At 39.1% G+C, this 19,824-nt stretch overlaps 1 protein-coding gene across 1 annotated transcript in view; it reads right to left on the bottom strand.

Annotated features, from left to right (window-relative positions):
- Positions 1 to 19,824, bottom strand: part of BRAF (B-Raf proto-oncogene, serine/threonine kinase) — a 375,820-nt gene that overhangs the window by 264,861 nt on the left and 91,135 nt on the right. Inside the window, exon 4 of the mRNA XM_053719002.1 lies at positions 12,505 to 12,653. Coding sequence (XP_053574977.1) covers positions 12,505 to 12,653 — 149 coding nt within the window. The remainder of the gene's footprint in view (positions 1 to 12,504; positions 12,654 to 19,824) is intronic.

Raw genomic sequence — 19,824 nt, 5'->3', positions numbered from 1 at the left:
GGGCCTCATGGACTCTTGCTAATATGAAAGAAATGAATTTATCAGGTAAGTTCTTACATAAATTATGTTTTCTTTCATGTAATTAGCAAGAGTCCATGAGCTAGTGACGTATGGGATAATGATTACCCAAGATGTGGATCTTTCCACGCAAGAGTCACTAGAGAGGGAGGGATAAAATAAAGACAGCCAATTCCTGCTGAAAATAATCCACACCCAAAATAAAGTTTAATGAAAAACATAAGCAGAAGATTCAAACTGAAACCGCTGCCTGAAGTACTTTTCTACCAAAAACTGCTTCAGAAGAAGAAAATACATCAAAATGGTAGAATTTAGTAAAAGTATGCAAAGAGGACCAAGTTGCTGCTTTGCAAATCTGATCAATCGAAGCTTCATTCCTAAACGCCCAGGAAGTAGAAACTGACCTAGTAGAATGAGCTGTAATCCTTTGAGGCGGAGTTTTACCCGACTCAACATAGGCAAGATGAATTAAAGATTTCAACCAAGATGCCAAAGAAATGGCAGAAGCTTTCTGGCCTTTTCTAGAACCGGAAAAGATAACAAATAAACTAGAAGTCTTTCGGAAAGACTTAGTAGCTTCAACATAATATTTCAAAGCTCTAACAACATCCAAAGAATGTAACGATTTCTCCTTAGAATTCTTAGGATTAGGACATAATGAAGGAACCACAATTTCTCTACTAATGTTGTTGGAATTCACAACTTTAGGTAAAAATTTGAAAGAAGTTCGCAACACTGCCTTATCCTGATGAAAAATCAGAAAAGGAGACTCACAAGAAAGAGCAGATAATTCAGAAACTCTTCTGGCAGAAGAGATTGCCAAAAGGAACAAAACTTTCCAAGTAAGTAATTTAATGTCCAATGAATGCATAGGTTCAAACGGAGGAGCTTGAAGAGCCCCTAGAACCAAATTCAAACTCCAAGGAGGAGAAATTGACTTAATGACAGGTTTTATACGAACCAAAGCTTGTACAAAACAATGAATATCAGGAAGATTAGCAATCTTTCTGTGAAAAAGAACAGAAAGAGCAGAGATTTGTCCTTTCAAGGAACTTGCGGACAAACCTTTATCTAAACCATCCTGAAGAAACTGTAAAATTCTTGGAATTCTAAAAGAATGCCAAGAAAAATGATGAGAAAGACACCAAGAAATATAAGTCTTCCAGACTCTATAATATATCTCTCTGGATACAGATTTACGAGCCTGTAACATAGTATTAATCACAGAGTCAGAGAAACCTCTTTGACCAAGAATCAAGCGTTCAATCTCCATACCTTTAAATTTAAGGATTTGAGATCCTGATGGAAAAAAGGACCTTGCGACAGAAGGTCTGGTCGTAGCGGAAGAGTCCACGGATGGCAAGAGGCCATCCGGACAAGATCCGCATACCAAAACCTGTGAGGCCATGCCGGAGCTACCAGCAGAACAAACGAGCATTCCTTCAGAATCTTGGAGATTACTCTTGGAAGAAGAACTAGAGGCGGAAAGATATAGGCAGGATGATACTTCCAAGGAAGTGACAATGCATCCACTGCTTCCGCTTGAGGATCCCTGGATCTGGACAGATACCTGGGAAGTTTCTTGTTTAGATGAGAGGCCATCAGATCTATTTCTGGAAGTCCCCACATTTGAACAATCTGAAGAAATACCTCTGGGTGAAGAGACCATTCGCCCGGATGTAACGTTTGGCGACTGAGATAATCCGCTTCCCAATTGTCTATACCTGGGATATGAACCGCAGAGATTAGACAGGAGCTGGATTCCGCCCAAACCAGAATTCAAGATACTTCTTTCATAGCCAGAGGACTGTGAGTCCCTCCTTGATGATTGATGTATGCCACAGTTGTGACATTGTCTGTCTGAAAACAAATGAATGATTCTCTCTTCAGAAGAGGCCAAGACTGAAGAGCTCTGAAAATTGCACGGAGTTCCAAAATATTGATCTGTAATCTCACCTCCTGAGATTCCCAAACTCCTTGTGCCGTCAGAGATCCCCACACAGCTCCCCAACCTGTGAGACTTGCATCTGTTGAAATTACAGTCCAGGTCGGAAGCACAAAAGAAGCCCCCTGAATTAAATGATGGTGATGTGTCCACCACGTTAGAGAGTGTCGTACAATCGGTTTTAAAGATATTAATTGAGATATCTTTGTGTAATCCCTGCACCATTGATTCAGCATACAGAGCTGAAGAGGTCGCATGTGAAAACGAGCAAAGGGGATCGCGTCCGATGCAGCAGTCATAAGACCTAGAATTTCCATGCATAAGGCTACCGAAGGGAATGATTGTGACTGAAGGTTTCGACAAGCTGAAATCAATTTTAGACGTCTCTTGTCTGTTAAAGACAGAGTCATGGACACTGAATCTATCTGGAAACCCAGAAAAGTTACCCTTGTCTGAGGAATCAATGAACTTTTTGGTAAATTGATCCTCCAACCATGATCTTGAAGAAACAACACAAGTCGATTCGTATGAGATTCTGCTAAATGTAAAGACTGAGCAAGTACCAAGATATCGTCCAAATAAGGAAATACCACAATACCCTGTTCTCTGATTACAGACAGAAGGGCACCGAGAACTTTTGTAAAAATTCTTGGAGCTGTAGCTAGGCCAAACGGCAGAGCCACAAACTGGTAATGCTTGTCCAGAAAAGAGAATCTCAGGAACTGATAATGATCTGGATGAATCGGAATATGCAGATAAGCATCCTGTAAATCTATTGTGGACATATAATGCCCTTCCTGAACAAAAGGCAAGATAGTCCTTACAGTTACCATTTTGAACGTTGGTATCCTTACATAACGATTCAATATTTTTAGATCCAGAACTGGTCTGAAGGAATTCTCCTTCTTTGGTACAATGAAGAGATTTGAATAAAACCCCATCCCCTGTTCCAGAACTGGAACTGGCATAATTACTCCAGCCAACTCTAGATCTGAAACACAATTAAGAAATGCTTGAGCTTTCACTGGATTTACTGGGACACGGGAAAGAAAAAATCTCTTTGCAGGAGGTCTCATCTTGAAACCAATTCTGTACCCTTCTGAAACAATGTCCTGAATCCAAAGATTGTGAACAGAATTGATCCAAATTTCTTTGAAAAAACGTAACCTGCCCCCTACCAGCTGAGCTGGAATGAGGGCCGCACCTTCATGTGGACTTAGAAGCAGGCTTTGCCTTTCTAGAAGGCTTGGATTTATTCCAGACTGGAGATGGTTTCCAAACTGAAACTGCTCCTGAGGATGAAGGATCAGGCTTTTGTTCTTTGTTGAAACGAAAGGAACGAAAACGATTATTAGCCCTGTTTTTACCCTTAGATTTTTTATCCTGTGGTAAAAAAGTTCCTTTCCCACCAGTAACAGTTGAGATAATGGAATCCAACTGAAAACCAAATAATTTGTTACCCTGGAAAGAAATGGAAAGTAGAGTTGATTTAGAAGCCATATCAGCATTCCAAGTTTTAAGCCATAAAGCTCTTCTAGCTAAAATAGCTAGAGACATAAACCTGACATCAACTCTGATAATATCAAAAATGGCATCACAGATAAAATTATTAGCATGCTGAAGAAGAATAATAATATTATGAGAATCATGATCTGTTACTTGTTGCGCTAAAGTCTCCAACCAAAAAGTTGAAGCTGCAGCAACATCAGCCAAAGATATAGCAGGTCTAAGAAGATTACCTGAACACAGATAAGCTTTTCTTAGAAAGGATTCAATTTTCCTATCTAAAGGATCTTTAAACGAAGTACCATCTGACGTAGGAATAGTAGTACGTTTAGCAAGGGTAGAAATAGCCCCATCAACTTTAGGGATTTTGTCCCAAAATTCTAATCTGTCAGACGGCACAGGATATAATTGCTTAAAACGTTTAGAAGGAGTAAATGAATTACCCAATTTATCCCATTCTCTGGAAATTACTTCAGAAATAGCATTAGGAACAGGAAAAACTTCTGGAATAACCACAGGAGATTTAAACACCTTATCTAAACGTTTAGAATTAGTATCAAGAGGACCAGAATCCTCTATTTCTAAAGCAATTAGTACTTCTTTAAGTAAAGAACGAATAAATTCCATTTTAAATAAATATGAAGATTTATCAGCATCAATCTCTGAGACAGAATTCTCTGAACCAGAAGAGTCATCAGAATCAGAATGATGATGTTCATTTAAAAATTCATCTGTAGAGAGAAGTTTTAAAAGATTTTTTATGTTTACTAGAAGGAGAAATAACAGACATAGCCTTCTTGATGGATTCAGAAACAAAATCTCTTATGTTATCAGGAACATTCTGCACCTTAGATGTTGAGGGAACTGCAACAGGCAATGGTACATTACTAAAGGAAATATTATCTGCTTTAACAAGTTTGTCATGACAATTAATACAAACAACAGCCGGAGGAATAGCTACCAAAAGTTTACAGCAGATACACTTAGCTTTGGTAGTTCCAGCACTAGACAGCGATTTTCCTGAAGTATCTTCTGACTCAGATGCAACGTGAGACATCTTGCAATATGTAAGAGAAAAAACAACATATAAAGCAAAATTGATCAAATTCCTTAAATGACAGTTTCAGGAATGGGAAAAAATGCCAATAAACAAGCTTCTAGTAACCAGAAGCAAAGAAAAAATCAGACTGAAATAATGTGGAGACAAAAGCGACGCCCAAAAATGACGCCACAACCGGAACGCCGACATTTTTGGTGCAAAAGGACGTCAAAAAATGACGCAACTTCCGGCGACACGTATGACGCCGGAAACAGAAAAGATTTTTTGCGCCAAAAAAGTCCGCGCCAAGAATGACGCAATAAAATAAAGCATTTTCAGCCCCCGCGAGCCTAACAGCCCACAGGGAAAAAAAGTCAAATTTTTAAGGTAAGAAAAAAATGGATTGATTAAAACGCATTATCCCAAATATGAAACTGACTGTCTGAAAATAAGGAATGTTGAACATTCTGAGTCAAGGCAAATAAATGTTTGAATACATATATTTAGAACTTTATAAATAAAGTGCCCAACCATAGCTTAGAGTGTCACAGAAAATAAGATTTACTTACCCCAGGACACTCATCTACATGTTTGTAGAAAGCCAAACCAGTACTGAAACGAAAATCAGCAGAGGTAATGGTATATAAATAAGAGTATATCGTCGATCTGAAAAGGGAGGTAAGAGATGAATCTCTACGACCGATAACAGAGAACCTATGAAATAGACCCCGTAGAAGGAGATCACTGCATTCAAATAGGCAATACTCTCCTCACATCCCTCTGACATTCACTGCACGCTGAGAGGAAAACCGGGCTCCAACTTGCTGCAGAGCGCATATCAACGTAGAATCTAGCACAAACTTACTTCACCACCTCCATAGGAGGCAAAGTTTGTAAAAACTGAATTGTGGGTGTGGTGAGGGGTGTATTTATAGGCATTTTGAGGTTTGGGAAACTTTGCCCCTCCTGGTAGGAATGTATATCCCATACGTCACTAGCTCATGGACTCTTGCTAATTACATGAAAGAAAGGAGACTCACAAGAAAGAGCAGATAGCTCAGAAACTCTTCTAGCAGAAGAGATGGCCACAAGAAACAACACTTTCCAAGAAAGTAGTTTAATGTCCAAAGAATGCATAGGCTCAAATGGAGGAGCCTGTAAAGCCTTCAAAACCAAAGGAGGAGAAATTGATTTAATGACAGGCTTAATACAAACTAAAGCCTGTACAAAACAGTGAATATCAGGAAGTATAGCAATCTTTCTGTGAAATAAAACAGAAAGATTAGAGATTTGTCCCTTCAAGGAACTTGCAGACAAACCCTTATCCAAACCATCCTGAAGAAACTGTAAAATTCTAGGAATTCTAAAAGAATGCCAAGAGAATTTATGAGAAGAACACCATGAAATGCAAGTCTTCCAAACTCTATAATAAATCTTTCTAGAGACAGATTTACGAGCTTGTAACATAGTATTAATCACTGAGTCCGAGAAACCTCTATGACTTATTACTAAGCGTTCAATTTCCATACCTTCAAATTTAATGATTTGAGATCCTGATGGAACAACAGACTTTGAGACAGTAGGCCTTAATGGAAGTGGCCAAGGTTGGCAACTGGACATCCGAACCAGATCCGCATACGCATGAGAGGCCATGAGATCTATCTCTGGAAGACCCCACATCTGAACAATCTGAGAAAACACATCTGGATGGAGAGAACACTTCCCTGGATGTAAAGTCTGACGGCTGAAATAATCCGCCTCCCAATTGTCTACACCTGAGATATGCACCGCAGAGATTAGACAGGAGCTGGATTCCGCCCAAGCAAGTATCTGAGATACTTTTTTCATAGCTTGGGGACTGTGAGTCCGACCCTGATGATTGACATATGCCACAGTTGTGATATTGTTTGTCTGAAAGCAAATGAATGGTTCTCTCTTCAACAGAGGCCTCTTGAGATTTCCAAACCCCTTGTGCTGTGAGAGATCCCCAAACAGCTCCCAAACCTGAAAGACTTGCGTCTGTAGTGATCACAGTCCAGGTTGGCCGAACAAAGGAAGCCCCTTGAACTAAACGCTGGAGATTTAACCACCACGTCAGAGAGTGTCGAACATTGGGATTTAAGGATATTAACTGTGATATCTTTGTATAATCCCTGCACCATTGAGTCAGCATACAAAGCTGAAGAGGTCTCATGTGAAAACGAGCAAAAGGAATCGCGTCCGATGCTGCCGTCATGAGGCCTAAAACTTCCATGCACATAGCCACCTAAGGGAATGACAGACTGAAGGTGCCAACAGCCTGCAACCAATTTCAAACGTCTGTTTTCTGTTAGAGACAGAGTCATGGACACTGAATCTATCTGGAAACCTAAAAGGTGACCCTTGTCTGAGGAATCAAACTTTTTGGTAAATTGATCCTCCAACCATGTTTTTGAAGAAACAACACTAGTTGATTTGTGTGAGATTCTGCAGAACGTGAAGACTGAGCTAGTACCAAGATATCGTCCAAATAAGGAAACGCCACAATACCCTGTTCTCTGATTACAGAGAGAAGGGCACCTAGAACCTTTGAAAAGATTCTTGGAGCTGTTGCTAGGCCAAATGGAAGAGCAACAAATTTGTAATGCTTGTCTAGAAAAGAGAATCTCAGGAACCGATAATGTTTTGGATGAATCGGAATATGAAGGTATGCATCCTGCAAGTCTATTGTAGACATATAATGTCCTTGCTGAACAAAAGCAGAATAGTCCTTATAGTCACCATCTTGAAAGTTGGTACTCTTACATAACGATTCAAAATTTTCAGATCCAGAACTGGTCTGAATGAATTTTCCTTCTTTGGGACAATGAATAGATTTGAATAAAACCCTAGACCTTGTTCCTGAAAAGGAACTGGCATGATTACCCCCGAAGACTCCAGGTCTGAAACACACTTCAGGAAAGCCTGAGCTTTTACTGGATTTACTGGGATACGTGAGAGAAAAAATCTTCTCACAGGAGGTCTTACTCTGAATCCTATTTGATTCCCTTGAAAGACAATGCTCTAAATCCATTGATTTTGGACAGAATTTATCCAAATATCCTTGAAAAACCGTAATCTGCCCCTATCAGCTGAGCTGGAATGAGGGCCGGACCTTCATGCGGATTTAGGGTCTGAGTTTGGTTTGTTAAATGGCTTGGATTTATTCCAATTTGAGGAAGGCTTCCAATTGTAAACAGATTCCTTGGGGGAAGGATTCGATTTTTGTTCCTTATTCTGACGAAAGGAACGAAAACGGTTAGAAGCCTTAGATTCCCTTTCCCCCAATAACAGTTGAAATAATAGAATCCAACTGAGAACCAAATAAATCATTACTGGTAAAGGATACAATTTTTTAAACCTTGAAGAAGGAATAAAAGAAGTACCTGGCTTATTCCATTCCTTAGAAATCATATCAGAAATAGCCTCAGGAATAGGAAAAACCCCTGGAGAAACCACAGGAGGTTTAAAAACAGCATTTAAACGTTTATTAGACGTCAAGAGGACTGGTTACCTCAATATCCAAAGTAATTAACACTCTCTTAATAAAGAACGCATATACTCTATTTTAAATAAATAAGTAGATTTGTCAGTGTCAATGTCTGAGGAAGGATCTTCTGTATCAGATTGATCCTCATCAGAGAAGGATAAATTATTATGTTGTTGGTCATTTGAAATTTCATCAACTGAATGAGAAGTTTTAAAAGACATTTTACGTTTGTTACTGATTCTATCCAGAAGGCTTTGTCTTCATTTCCACCTTCTAATAAATTCTTTAAAATTCATAGGTATATCATGTACATTAGAAGTTGAAGGAACTGCAACTGGCAATGTACTATTACTGATGGACACACTATCTGCATGTAAAAGTTTATCATGACAACTATTACAAATGACATTCGGAGAAATAATTTCCACAATCTTACAACAAATGCACTTAGCTTTGGTAGAACCGATGTCAGGCAGCAAAGTTCCAGCAGAAACTTCTGAGGCAGGATCAGATTGAGACATCTTGCAAAATGTAAAAGAAAAAAACAACATATAAAGCAAAATTATCAATTTCCTTATATGACAGTTTCAGGAATGGGAAAAAATGCAAATAGCATAGCCCTCTGATAAAAAAAAAGGTAAGAGGCAAACATCAATGGGGTAAAATAATGAAAAAGTTTGGTGCCAAGTATGACGCACAACGTAACTGAAAACCTTTTGGCGCCAACAATAACCAGAAATGATACACTTGCGTCACTAACGACGCAACCGTGTGTAAGGCGAAGAAATTACGAAGTTGCGTCACGGACGTATTTTTCGTGCCAAAAACGACGCAATAAAGTCTAGCATTTGGCGCACCCACGGGCCTAATACCACCCGCAATTAGCAAAAAGTAATCAATTGAAAAAAAGACTAAACCCCAGGTAAGAAAAAAATTCTTTAAAATGTTTATTTTCCCCAAATATGAAACTGACAGTCAGCAGAAGGAAATACATGAACCTGACTCATGGCAAATATAAGTACAATACATATATTTAGAACTTTATATAAATGCATAAAGTGCCAAATCACAGCCGGGGTTCCTTAAGTAATAAAAAAACACTTACCAAAAGACACCCATCCACATATAGCAGATAACTGTTTCAGTACTGGTTTGGCTATTAGTAGAGGTAATGGTAAATTGAGAGTATATTGTTGATCTGAAAAGGGAGGTAGGAGATGAATCTCTACGACCGATAACAGAGAACCTATGAAATAGACCCCTGTTAGGGAAATCATCGATTCAATAAGTGATACTCCCTTCACGTCCCTCTGACATTCGCTGTACTCAGAGGAATCGGGCTTCAACAATGCTGAGAAGCGCATATCAACGTAGAAATCTTAGCACAAACTTACTTCACCACCTCCATAGGAGGCAAAGTTTGTAAAACTGAATTGTGGGTGTGGTGAGGGGTGTATTTATAGGCATTTTGAGGTTTGGGAAACTTTGCCCCTCCTGGTAGGATTGTATATCCCATACGTCACTAGCTCATGGACTCTTGCCAATTACATGAAAGAAATGTGGGTTTAGTGTCCATTTAACTGTTTGGATGTGTGCCAATACCGGTTTGTCTTATTATAAAAGAACACTTGGGAAGACTCAAACTAACAATGCATTCCACTAGACCAGGGGTGTCAAACTCAAATTCATCGGGGGTCGCATCAGCAATTTGGTCACCCTCAAAGGGCCTGCTGCCCCCCACCCCCTTTGTTTTTAGGCTGTTTTTCAGCCACAATAATTTTTGGTCATGGTATAATGTGACTTTTTTAAGATTAGGACACAAGGAAGGAACAATTATTTCTAATGTTGTTAAAGTTCACAACTTTTTCACATTCACACACATATGTACGCACACACACAGAAACATACATTCACACATTTACACACACACAAAAAACATACATTCACACTGTCACATTAACACACACACATTTACACACACACACACACACATATTTTCTCACACACACACATACCTTTACACACAAACACACATATTTACACACATAGACATATAAATTCACAGATACACACACAAACATACATTCGCACATTTACACACACACACACAAACATACATTCACAGATTTACACACAAACACACATTTACACACGAACACACATTTACACACACACACATACTTACACACACAAACATACATTCACACATTTACACACACACAAAAACTTTATTACTGCTCTGATTTAGGTGGGCAATAAACTAATGATAATGCAGTGTGAATATGTTTTCCCATGCATGCAAGCATAACAGGCAGGGATAAGGTTAATAAAATCTGTACAGACTACAAATCAGTCACAGACAGTACAAGTGTAGGAGCAGACTCCCGAGAAAGATTTGATTTATTACCTGGGGAAGGCTGAGAGCAGAATAAGACAATCTGCAGAGACAGAGCCTCAGAACGGCTGTTTACTTAGAATTGTCCTGCTGACATATTTAAAAAAAAAATGTTTTTCTTACCAGCCTCGCTGTGTGCCTGCTGCTGCCTCTCTGGTCTCTGCTGCTAGCCCTTTTCCCGCGCGTGCAGATACATAGGGAAGCTGGGAGGAAGTGATGAGGGAGCAGGAGGTCAGTGTCTTGTTCTCACTCAGTCACTTCCTACCAGCCAGAAGTTTTCCATAAGTTAAATATGTATGTGAAGGCTGGCGGCCAGCGGCGGCTACACGGGCCACATGACGAGGTCTGGTGGGCCGGATTCGGCCCGCGGGCCTTGTGTTTGACACCCGTGCACTAGACAGATTAAACTGATAGCTGCAGTGTTTACTGAGCTCTTATCAGGGAATTCCTTCTTTTTTTTATTTTGTGGTGAACATTAATTAACAGGAAATATATACCCCACGCAGTAAAGCAATTTGTTGAAAAGATCTAACCTAGAGAGCCACTACTGTCAAAAAAGTAAGAATGATTCATACAACTTAAAATTAAAAAAATATATATATATAAAATTTAAAAAAAATAATAATAAATAATAATTTATACTAATAATTGTGTTTGTAACGAGTCAGTGCAGGGATCCTCAAGGGAATGTTGGCTGTGCAAGGCCTATTAACCCCTAAACCTCCAAACCCCCACATCACAATAAACCTAATTAACCTATTAACTCCTAAACCACCAAACCCCCACAATGCAAATAATTTAATTACTAAGCCCCCTAACCCAACACCCCCTAAATTAACCCCAATACTAAGCTACACTTAAAATAATAAAACCTAACATTAAATTACAAAAAAATTATCTAAAATTACAGAAAAAAATAAATTGATCAAAAAATAAAATAAAAACTTAATCCCTATAAAAATAAAAAAGCCCCCCAAAATAAAAACACCCCCTAACCTAAACTACCAATAGCCCTTAAAATGGCCTTATGTAGGGCATTGCCCTAAGTTAAACAGTATTTTTTAAATGTAAAAGAGCTAAGTCCCCCCAACAGTAAAAAACCCTCATCCACCAAACCCCCCAAAATAGCAAAACCTAACAAGAAAAAAACCTAAAACTAACCATTGCCCCTAAATGGGCATTTGTACGGGCATTGCCATTAAAAGGGCATTCAGCTTTTACTGCCCATTAAATCCCTAAACCTACAAATAATTTTTTTTTTTTTTTAAATCCTAAAACTAAGCCCCAAATAGGTTCTTCCCATTCCTGAAGTCTGGCGGAGAAGGTCTTCTTCCAGGCGGCTCCATCATCTTCAGTGTACAACGGACATTGGATGAAGAGGAGCCTCTACGTCGCCGAAGACAGCCTCGCACCTACACTACGCCTTTGTTCCGGATGAATATAGAAGATGGAGCCGCCTGGAAGAAGACCTTCAGGAACAGTGAGTACCTATTTGGGGCTTAGTCTTAGGCTTTTTTTAAAAAATTTTTTGGGGTGGCTTTTGTTTTTAAGATAGGGTTTTTTGGGGCTTAAAAGGAGCTGCCGATTACCCTTTTAAGGGCAATGCCCATACAAATGCCCCCTTAGGGGCAATGGGTAGTTTAGTTTTTGTTTTTTTTAGTGTTAGGCTTTTTTATTTTGGGGGTTTGATATGTGGGGGGGGGGGGGGTTACTGTTAGGGGGTAATTGGTAATAGAGCCGTTTAAGGCAATGCCCTACAAAAGTCCTTTTAAGGGCTATTGGTAGTTTAGAATTAGATTAGGGGGTGTTTTTATTTTGGGGGGGATTTTTTTTATAGGGGTATTAGTTTAGGTTTAAATTTTTTATTTTTGATAGCTTTGGGTTTTTTATGTAATTTTACATTTTTTATTTTGTGTAATTTTAGCTTTGGGGTTTTTAGTTTTTTTAAATAGACTACCCTCTGGGCAGGCTTATCGCCTAGTAATAAATAATAATAATAAATTGGTTGTGATCTAGATAGAATTTGGTCCCCTTTTGCCTTCACCTGTAAATATTCAGAAAATTACTAAGGCGACTATGCTCTGTTTACTTACTCTAGTTGGTCGTAGTTGACACACATAAGTGGTACCTCTGTGCTACAGCGTTGATGGAACTTGTATCCACATGTTTGACAACGGAAACCCTGGAATAGCAGCTTTCGGCAAAAGTCACAGAACGCTAATGTGAAGAATGTTTTCCGTACCTATTCGGGCATAATAGACAATGTAATAGGATTTAAAGAAAGCAACAATTCAATAATGAGCATTTATACTTGAATAACAATTTAATTCACTTAACTAAATCACCACAAGGTCCAATAACTATTTCCAAAAGATAAATGTTTCTAGTTCAATATTTGAAGCAAAGGAAAAATTAAAAATTGAAGAAAGCAGAAAGAGTGATAGCAAGAAATAGGAATGAATGTCAAGAGCAAAAGGTGGAATATGAAACTATCAGTCTATGCCAAATTAAATGATTTTTGTATAAATTCATCTCTATGGATTTCAGAAAGGGATCCATACAATCTTATACTGGAATGGTTTGCAATAAAGGTGTTGTGTGTCAAATTTGCCAAGGAGTATTTACATTTTTAAAGATTTATATAAAAAAGTCTTATGCTGAATAGCAAAAAAACAAAATGTATGCTTAACTGATAAATGTATTTATTTCTGGACATGGTGAGTTAACAGAATCATCAATTACTGTTGCGAATATCACTGGCCAGCAGGAGGATGCAAAGAGCACCACAGCCAAACTGTTAAGTATTACTCCCTTACCCACAACCCCCAGTCATTTGACTGAAAGGAAATTAAGAAAATAGGAACAAAAAGGTGCAGAGGTGTCTTAGGTTCAAGCAAAAAAATAACTGTCTATAACAAGGGTATGGCCGTGGACTCACCGGGTCCAAACAGAAAGAAATTTATCAGGTAATCATACATTTTGTTTTCTTTCTTAAGACACGGTGAGTCCACTGAATCATCAATTACTGTTGGGAATCAATACCCAAGCTAGAGGACACAGATTATTAGGGAGGGAAAAGGACAGGTAACCTAAATGGAAGGCACCCCTTTTTGCAAAACCTCTCCCCCAAAGGAAGCCTCAGCTGAGGCAAAAGTATTGAATTTGGAAAATTTGGAAAAAGTATGCAGAGAAGACCAAGTTGACGCCTTGCAAATCTGTTCCACAGAAGCCTCATTCTTGAATGCCCAAGAAGAAAAAAAAAGCCCTAGTGGAATGAGCTGCAATTCTCTCAGGAGGCTGCTGTCCAGCAGTCTCATAGGCCAAATGAATTATACTTCTCAACCAGAAAGAAAGTAGTAGCTCTAGTTTTCTGACCTTAACATTTCCCAGAGAAACAAACAAACAAGGCAGAAGACTGGCGAAAATCCTTAGTTGCCTGTAGGTAAAATTTCAGAGCACACACAACATCTAAGTTGTGCAACAAACATTCCTTATGGGAAGAGGGATTAGGACAGAGAAGGAACAACAATTTCCTGATTAATATTCCTATCGGAAACAACTTTAGGAAAGAACCCCAACTTAGTACGAAGGACCACCTTATTAGCATGAAAAATAAGATACGGAGATTCATATTGCAAAGCTGAGAGTTCCGAGACTCTAACTTGAAGAAATAGCAACAAGAAATAAAACCTTCCAAGATAACTTAATATCTATAGAATGCATAGGCTCAAACAGAGCCTGTTGCAAAACTAAGAACAAGGTTAAGACTCCAAGGTGGAGCAACGGACTTAAACACAGGCCTGATTCTAATCAGGGCCTGAAAAAAATAGATTGCACATCCGCCAGACGCTTATGTAGCAAAACGGACAGAGCCGAAATCTGACCCTTCAGAGTACTTGCTGACAAACCCTTCTCCAGACCTTCCTGGAAAAAAGACAATATCCTAGGAATCCTGACCCTACTACAAGAGTAGCCCTTGGATTCACATCAATAAAAAGGTATTTACGCCATACTTTAATGGTAAATCTTCCTAGTAACATGCTTGAGAGCCTGAATCATGGACTCAATGACCAACTCGGAAAACCCACTCTTAGACAGAACTAAGTGTTCAATCTAAAAGCAGTCAGCTTCAGAGAAACGAGATTTGGATGAAGGAAGGGACCCTGAAGTAGAAGGTCCTTTCTCAGAGGCAGTCTCCAAGGTGGAAGAGATGACATTTTCCACAAGATCTGCATACCAAATCCTGCATGGCCACGCAGGAGCTACAAGAATCACTGATGCTCTCTCCTGCTTGATACGAACAATGACTTGTGGAAGGAGAGCAAATTGAGGAAACCGGTATGCCAACCTGAAATTCCAAGGGACCGCCAGAGCATCTATCAGAGCTGCCTGTGGATCCCTCGACCTCAAACCATACCTCGGGAGTTTGGCATTCTGCCGAGACGCCATCAGGTCCAGCTCTGGTAACCCCCATTTTAAGATCAGGCTGGAGAAAATCTCCGGATGGAGTTCCCACTCCCTGGGATGTCTGCTCAGAAAATCCACTTACCAGTTTTCCACTCCTGGAATGTGAATGGCAGATAGAAAGCAGTTGTGAGCTTCCGCCCACAAGATAATGCGGGACAGTTCCTTCATGGCTAAGCCACTGAAGATATGTTGTCTTCAGAGCACTGAAAATTGCTCTCAACTCCAAGATGTTTATGGGGAGAGCCTTTAAAGAACCCCAAACTGCTCACCAGCCCAGCAGGCTGGCGTCCGTGGTGACAATCACCCAGGAAGGTCTCCGAAAACATGTTTCCCGAGACAGATTTTCCTGAGAAAGCCACCAAGAGAGAGAATCTCTTGTCAACTGATCCAAATCTATCCTCTGAGATACTGTAGATCTGTATGATCCCCGTTCCATTGCCTGAGCATGCAAATTTGTAGAGCTCTTAAATGGAACCAAGCAAAGGGAACAATAACCATGCAATCAACCATTAGTCCAATTACCTCCACACATTGAGCCACTGATGGTCGAACAGAAGACCGCAGGGATAGGCAAGAGGAAAGGATCTTGAATTTTCTGACCTCCATCACAAATATTTTCATTAATAGGGAGTCTATTATTGTCCCTAAAAACACCACCCTTGTAGCTGGAACAAGGGAAATCTTTTCCAGATTTGCTTTCCAACCATGGGAGCGAAGAAAAGATAAGATCTCTGTGTGAGATTTTGCTTGTTGAAAAGATGGCGCCTAGATCAGTATGTCGATTAGATAGGGAGCCACCGCAATACCTTAAGACCTGACCACTGCCAAGAGAGCTCCCAGAACCTATGAAAAGATTCTGGGTGCTGTAGCAAGGCCAAACAGAAGTGCCACAAATTGAAAATGCCGCTCCAGAAAGGCAAACCTCAGATACTTGTGATGGTCCCTTTGTATGGGAACATGAAGGTAAGCATCCTTTAGATCTATGATCGTCATGAACTGACCCTTTTGCACTAAAGGAAGAATAGAACGAATCATCTCCATTTTGAAAGATGGTACTCTGAGAAATTTGTTTAAACACTTTAGGTCTAGAATAGGTCTGAAAGTTCCATCTTTTTTGGGAACAACAAACAGATTGGAATAAAACCCCAGATCTTGTTCCTGAACTGGAAAAGGTACAATTACTATCAGGGAGGATAGATCTTGAATACATTTCAAGAACGTCCCTCTCTTTGTCTGGTCTGCCGATAATCTTGAGAGGTGGAACCTGCAATCTGGGAGGAAGTCTTGAATTCCAATTTGTAACCCTGTGATACAATGTTCACAGCCCAAGGATCTGGGACATCTCATATCCAAGCTTGAGAAAACTGGGAAGGTCTGCCCCCCACTAGATCCGATCCCGGATTGGGGGCAGACCCTTCATACAGATTTAGAGTCAGCTGCAGGCTTCCTGGATTGCTTCCCCTTGTGCCAAGACTGATTGGGATTCCAAGAGGGCTTGGATTGATCCTGCTTGAATAGTAAATGGAAGTTAATTTCACTTTATTTACATATATGCTTGAACAAACGTTACTAATAGGAGATGCTGGTAAAGGTATAAAGTCATGGGTATAATAACCTGCAGACTAGAATTTAGAGTGATCCTTTTATAACCAGTATTAAACCATAAGTAATCACACAAGTAAAAAAAGGGGTAATATAGTGGGCTATTTGAAACTGGGAATAGTCTCTTCCATATTTCTAATGTTAACAGCTTCTACTATATAGCACCCAGTGATTTAAAAACATGAAAAAGAAAAGGGCTTGTGGACTCTGTGTGTGTGTCTGGTCTCTTAAGTGAATTTAATCATTATAAAGGATATGGCTAGTAGCAGGATATGCGGGGATGTTCCTATACTTTACACATGTATTCACACAATATATAAAGCAAGCTATGCGCTCGAGGGCGTCCTCCTACCTGCGTACTGCTCTGATTGAACAGAGTCAGCCGATTTCTAGCTATTGTCCCTAATATTCAAAACAAATCACACATACAGCACAAAGCATTCATAAACTACTACTGTAGATATATATAGTAGATTGAAATATGTGTAACTTAAAACAACCAGCTCAGTTAAATGTGTGGGCGTGGCCTCGGCTTTACAGCATGTTTGATAACCTGGTCCTTAAACACACGAATACTAAGCATTTTTTCCAGCGTTTTTTTTGCTTATACCGCCATTGATATCTCAGTGCCTGAACATATGTTGATAAATTGTTGTGTCCAGACTTAAGCTTATACGCAGATACGTTATAACTATGAGTTACTAAGTAGCTCCACAGTGAGAGTTGAAATTTTTTGACACCGATAATTTGTATCCCATATAGACACTTAACTGAGCTGGTTGTTGAAGTTACACATATTTCAATCTACTATATATATCTACAGTAGTAGTTTATGAATGCTTTGTGCTGTATGTGTGATTTGTTTTGAATATTAGGGAAAATAGCTAGAAATCGGCTGACTCTGTTCAATCAGAGCAGTATGCAGGTAGGACGACGCCCTCGAGCGCATAGCTTGTTTTATATATTGTGTGAATACATGTGTAAAGTATAAGAACATCCCCGCATATCCTGCTACTAGCCATATCCTTTATAATGATTAAATTCACTTAAGAGACCAGACACACACACCGAGTCCACAAGCCCTATTCTTTTTCATGTTTTTAAATCACTGGGTGCTATATAGTAGAGGCTGTTAACATTAGAAATATGGAAGTGACTATTCCCAGTTTCAAATAGCCCACTATATTACCCCTTTTTTACTTGTGTGATTACTTATGGGTTAATGCTGGTTATAAAAGGATCACTCTAAATTCTAGTCTGCAGGTTATTATACCCATGACTTTATACCTTTAACAGCATCTCCTATTAGTAACGTTTGTTCAAGCATATATGTAAATAAAGTGTAATTAACTTCCATTTACTATTTGCTTAATTTAGTGTATAATTCTACACTTGACTTAAATGTCACAAACCCCCTCCTTTCTCCCTAATCTTATTATTGATCCTGCTTGGTAGACGAAGGGGGAAGACTTACCTCTGAAGCTACAAAAGGAACGAAAATCACTGACGACCTTTCGTTCTATTCTTTCTATCTTGAGGTAGAAAATACCCTTTACCACCCGTAATATTGGAGATAATTTCTGTTAGCCCCGGACCAAACAATGTCTTTCCCTTATAAGGAAGGGACAACAGTTTGACTTTAGGGGAGACACCTGCTGACCAAGATTTCAGCAACAAGCCTCTACGGCCTAATACGGCAATCTGAAATAAAATAATTAGCTAGCTTAAGAGCTTTCATTCTGTATTGAATCTCATCTAAAGGAGTCTCTACCTGAAGAGAGTCAGACAATGCATCAAACCAGTAAGATGCAACACTAGTCACTGCGATGCCATAGAGGTTTGGGATGCTACAGGAGAAGGCTGTGTAATAATCTGAACAGCATCATCCTGAGAGACATTAGGCTCAGTAAATAAAAACATAATTTATGTAAGAACTTACCTGATAAATACATTTCTTTCATATTGGTAAGAGTCCATGAGCTAGTGACATATGTGATATACAGTCATACCAGGAGGGGCAAAGTTTCCCAAACCTCAAAATGCCTATAAATACATCCCTCACCACACCCACAATTCAGTTTAACAAATAGCCAAGTAGTAGGGTGATAAGAAAGGAGTAAAAAGCATCAAAGGAATTTGGAAATAATTGTGCTTTATACAAAAAAATCACCACCATAAAAAGGGTGGGCCTAATGGACTCTTGCCAATATGAAAGAAATTAATTTACCAGGTAAGTTCTTATATAAATTATGTTTTCTTTCATGTAATTGGCAAGAGTCCATGAGCTAGTGACGTATGGGATAGCAATACCCAAGATGTGGAACTCCACACGTCACTAGAGAGGAAGGGATAATAATAAAAACAGCCATTTTTCACTGAAAAAAATTAATCCACAACCCAAAATATAAGTTTATTCTCATGAATGAAAGGAAAAATTTAAAAAATAAGCAGAAGAATCAAACTGAAACAGCTGCCTGAAGAACTTTTCTACCAAAAACTGCTTCCAAAGAAGCGAATACATCAAAACGGTAGAATTTAGTAAATGTAAGCAAAGAAGACCAAGTTGCTGCTTTGCAAATCTGATCAACTGAAACTTCATTCTTAAAAGCCCACGAAGCGAGACTGATCAAGTAGAATGAGCTGTAATTCTCTGAGGCGGTGATTGACCCGACTCCAAATAAGCTTGATGAATCAAAAGCTTTAGCCATGATGCCAAGGAAAGGGCAGAAGTATTCTGACCTTTCCTAGAACCAGAAAAGATAACAAATACACTAGAAGTCTTCCTGAAATCTTTAGTAGCTTCAACATAATATTTCAAAGCTCTTACAACATCCAAAGAATGTAAGGATCTCTCCAAAGAATTCTTAGGATTAGGACACAAGGAAGGGACAACATTTTCTCTATTAATGTTGTTAGAATTCACCACCTTAGGTAAGAATTTAAATGAAGTCCGCAAAACTGCCTTATCCTGATGAAAAATCAGAAAAAGGAGATTCACAAGAAAGAGCAGATAATTCAGAAACTCTTCTAGCAGAAGAGATGGCCAAAAGGAACAACACTTTCCAAGAAAGTAGTGTAATGTCCAAAGAATGCATAGGTTCAAATGGAGGAGCCTGTAAAGCCTTCAAAACCAAAATTAAGACCCCAAGGAGGAGAGATTGATTTAATGACAGGCTTGATACGAACCAAAGCCTGTACAAAACAGTGAATATAAGGAAGCTTAGCGATCTTTCTGTGAAATAAAACAGAAAGAGCAGAGAGTTGTCCCTTCAAGGAACTTGCAGACAAACCCTTATCCAAACCATCCTGAAGAAACTGTAAAATTCTAGGAATTCTAAAAGAAT

This window comes from Bombina bombina, chromosome 6 (assembly GCF_027579735.1).
Source record: "Bombina bombina isolate aBomBom1 chromosome 6, aBomBom1.pri, whole genome shotgun sequence".
NCBI lineage: Eukaryota > Metazoa > Chordata > Amphibia > Anura > Bombinatoridae > Bombina > Bombina bombina.
The sequence above is the reverse complement of the archived record's forward strand: the minus strand, read 5'-3'. Positions and strand labels throughout refer to the sequence as shown.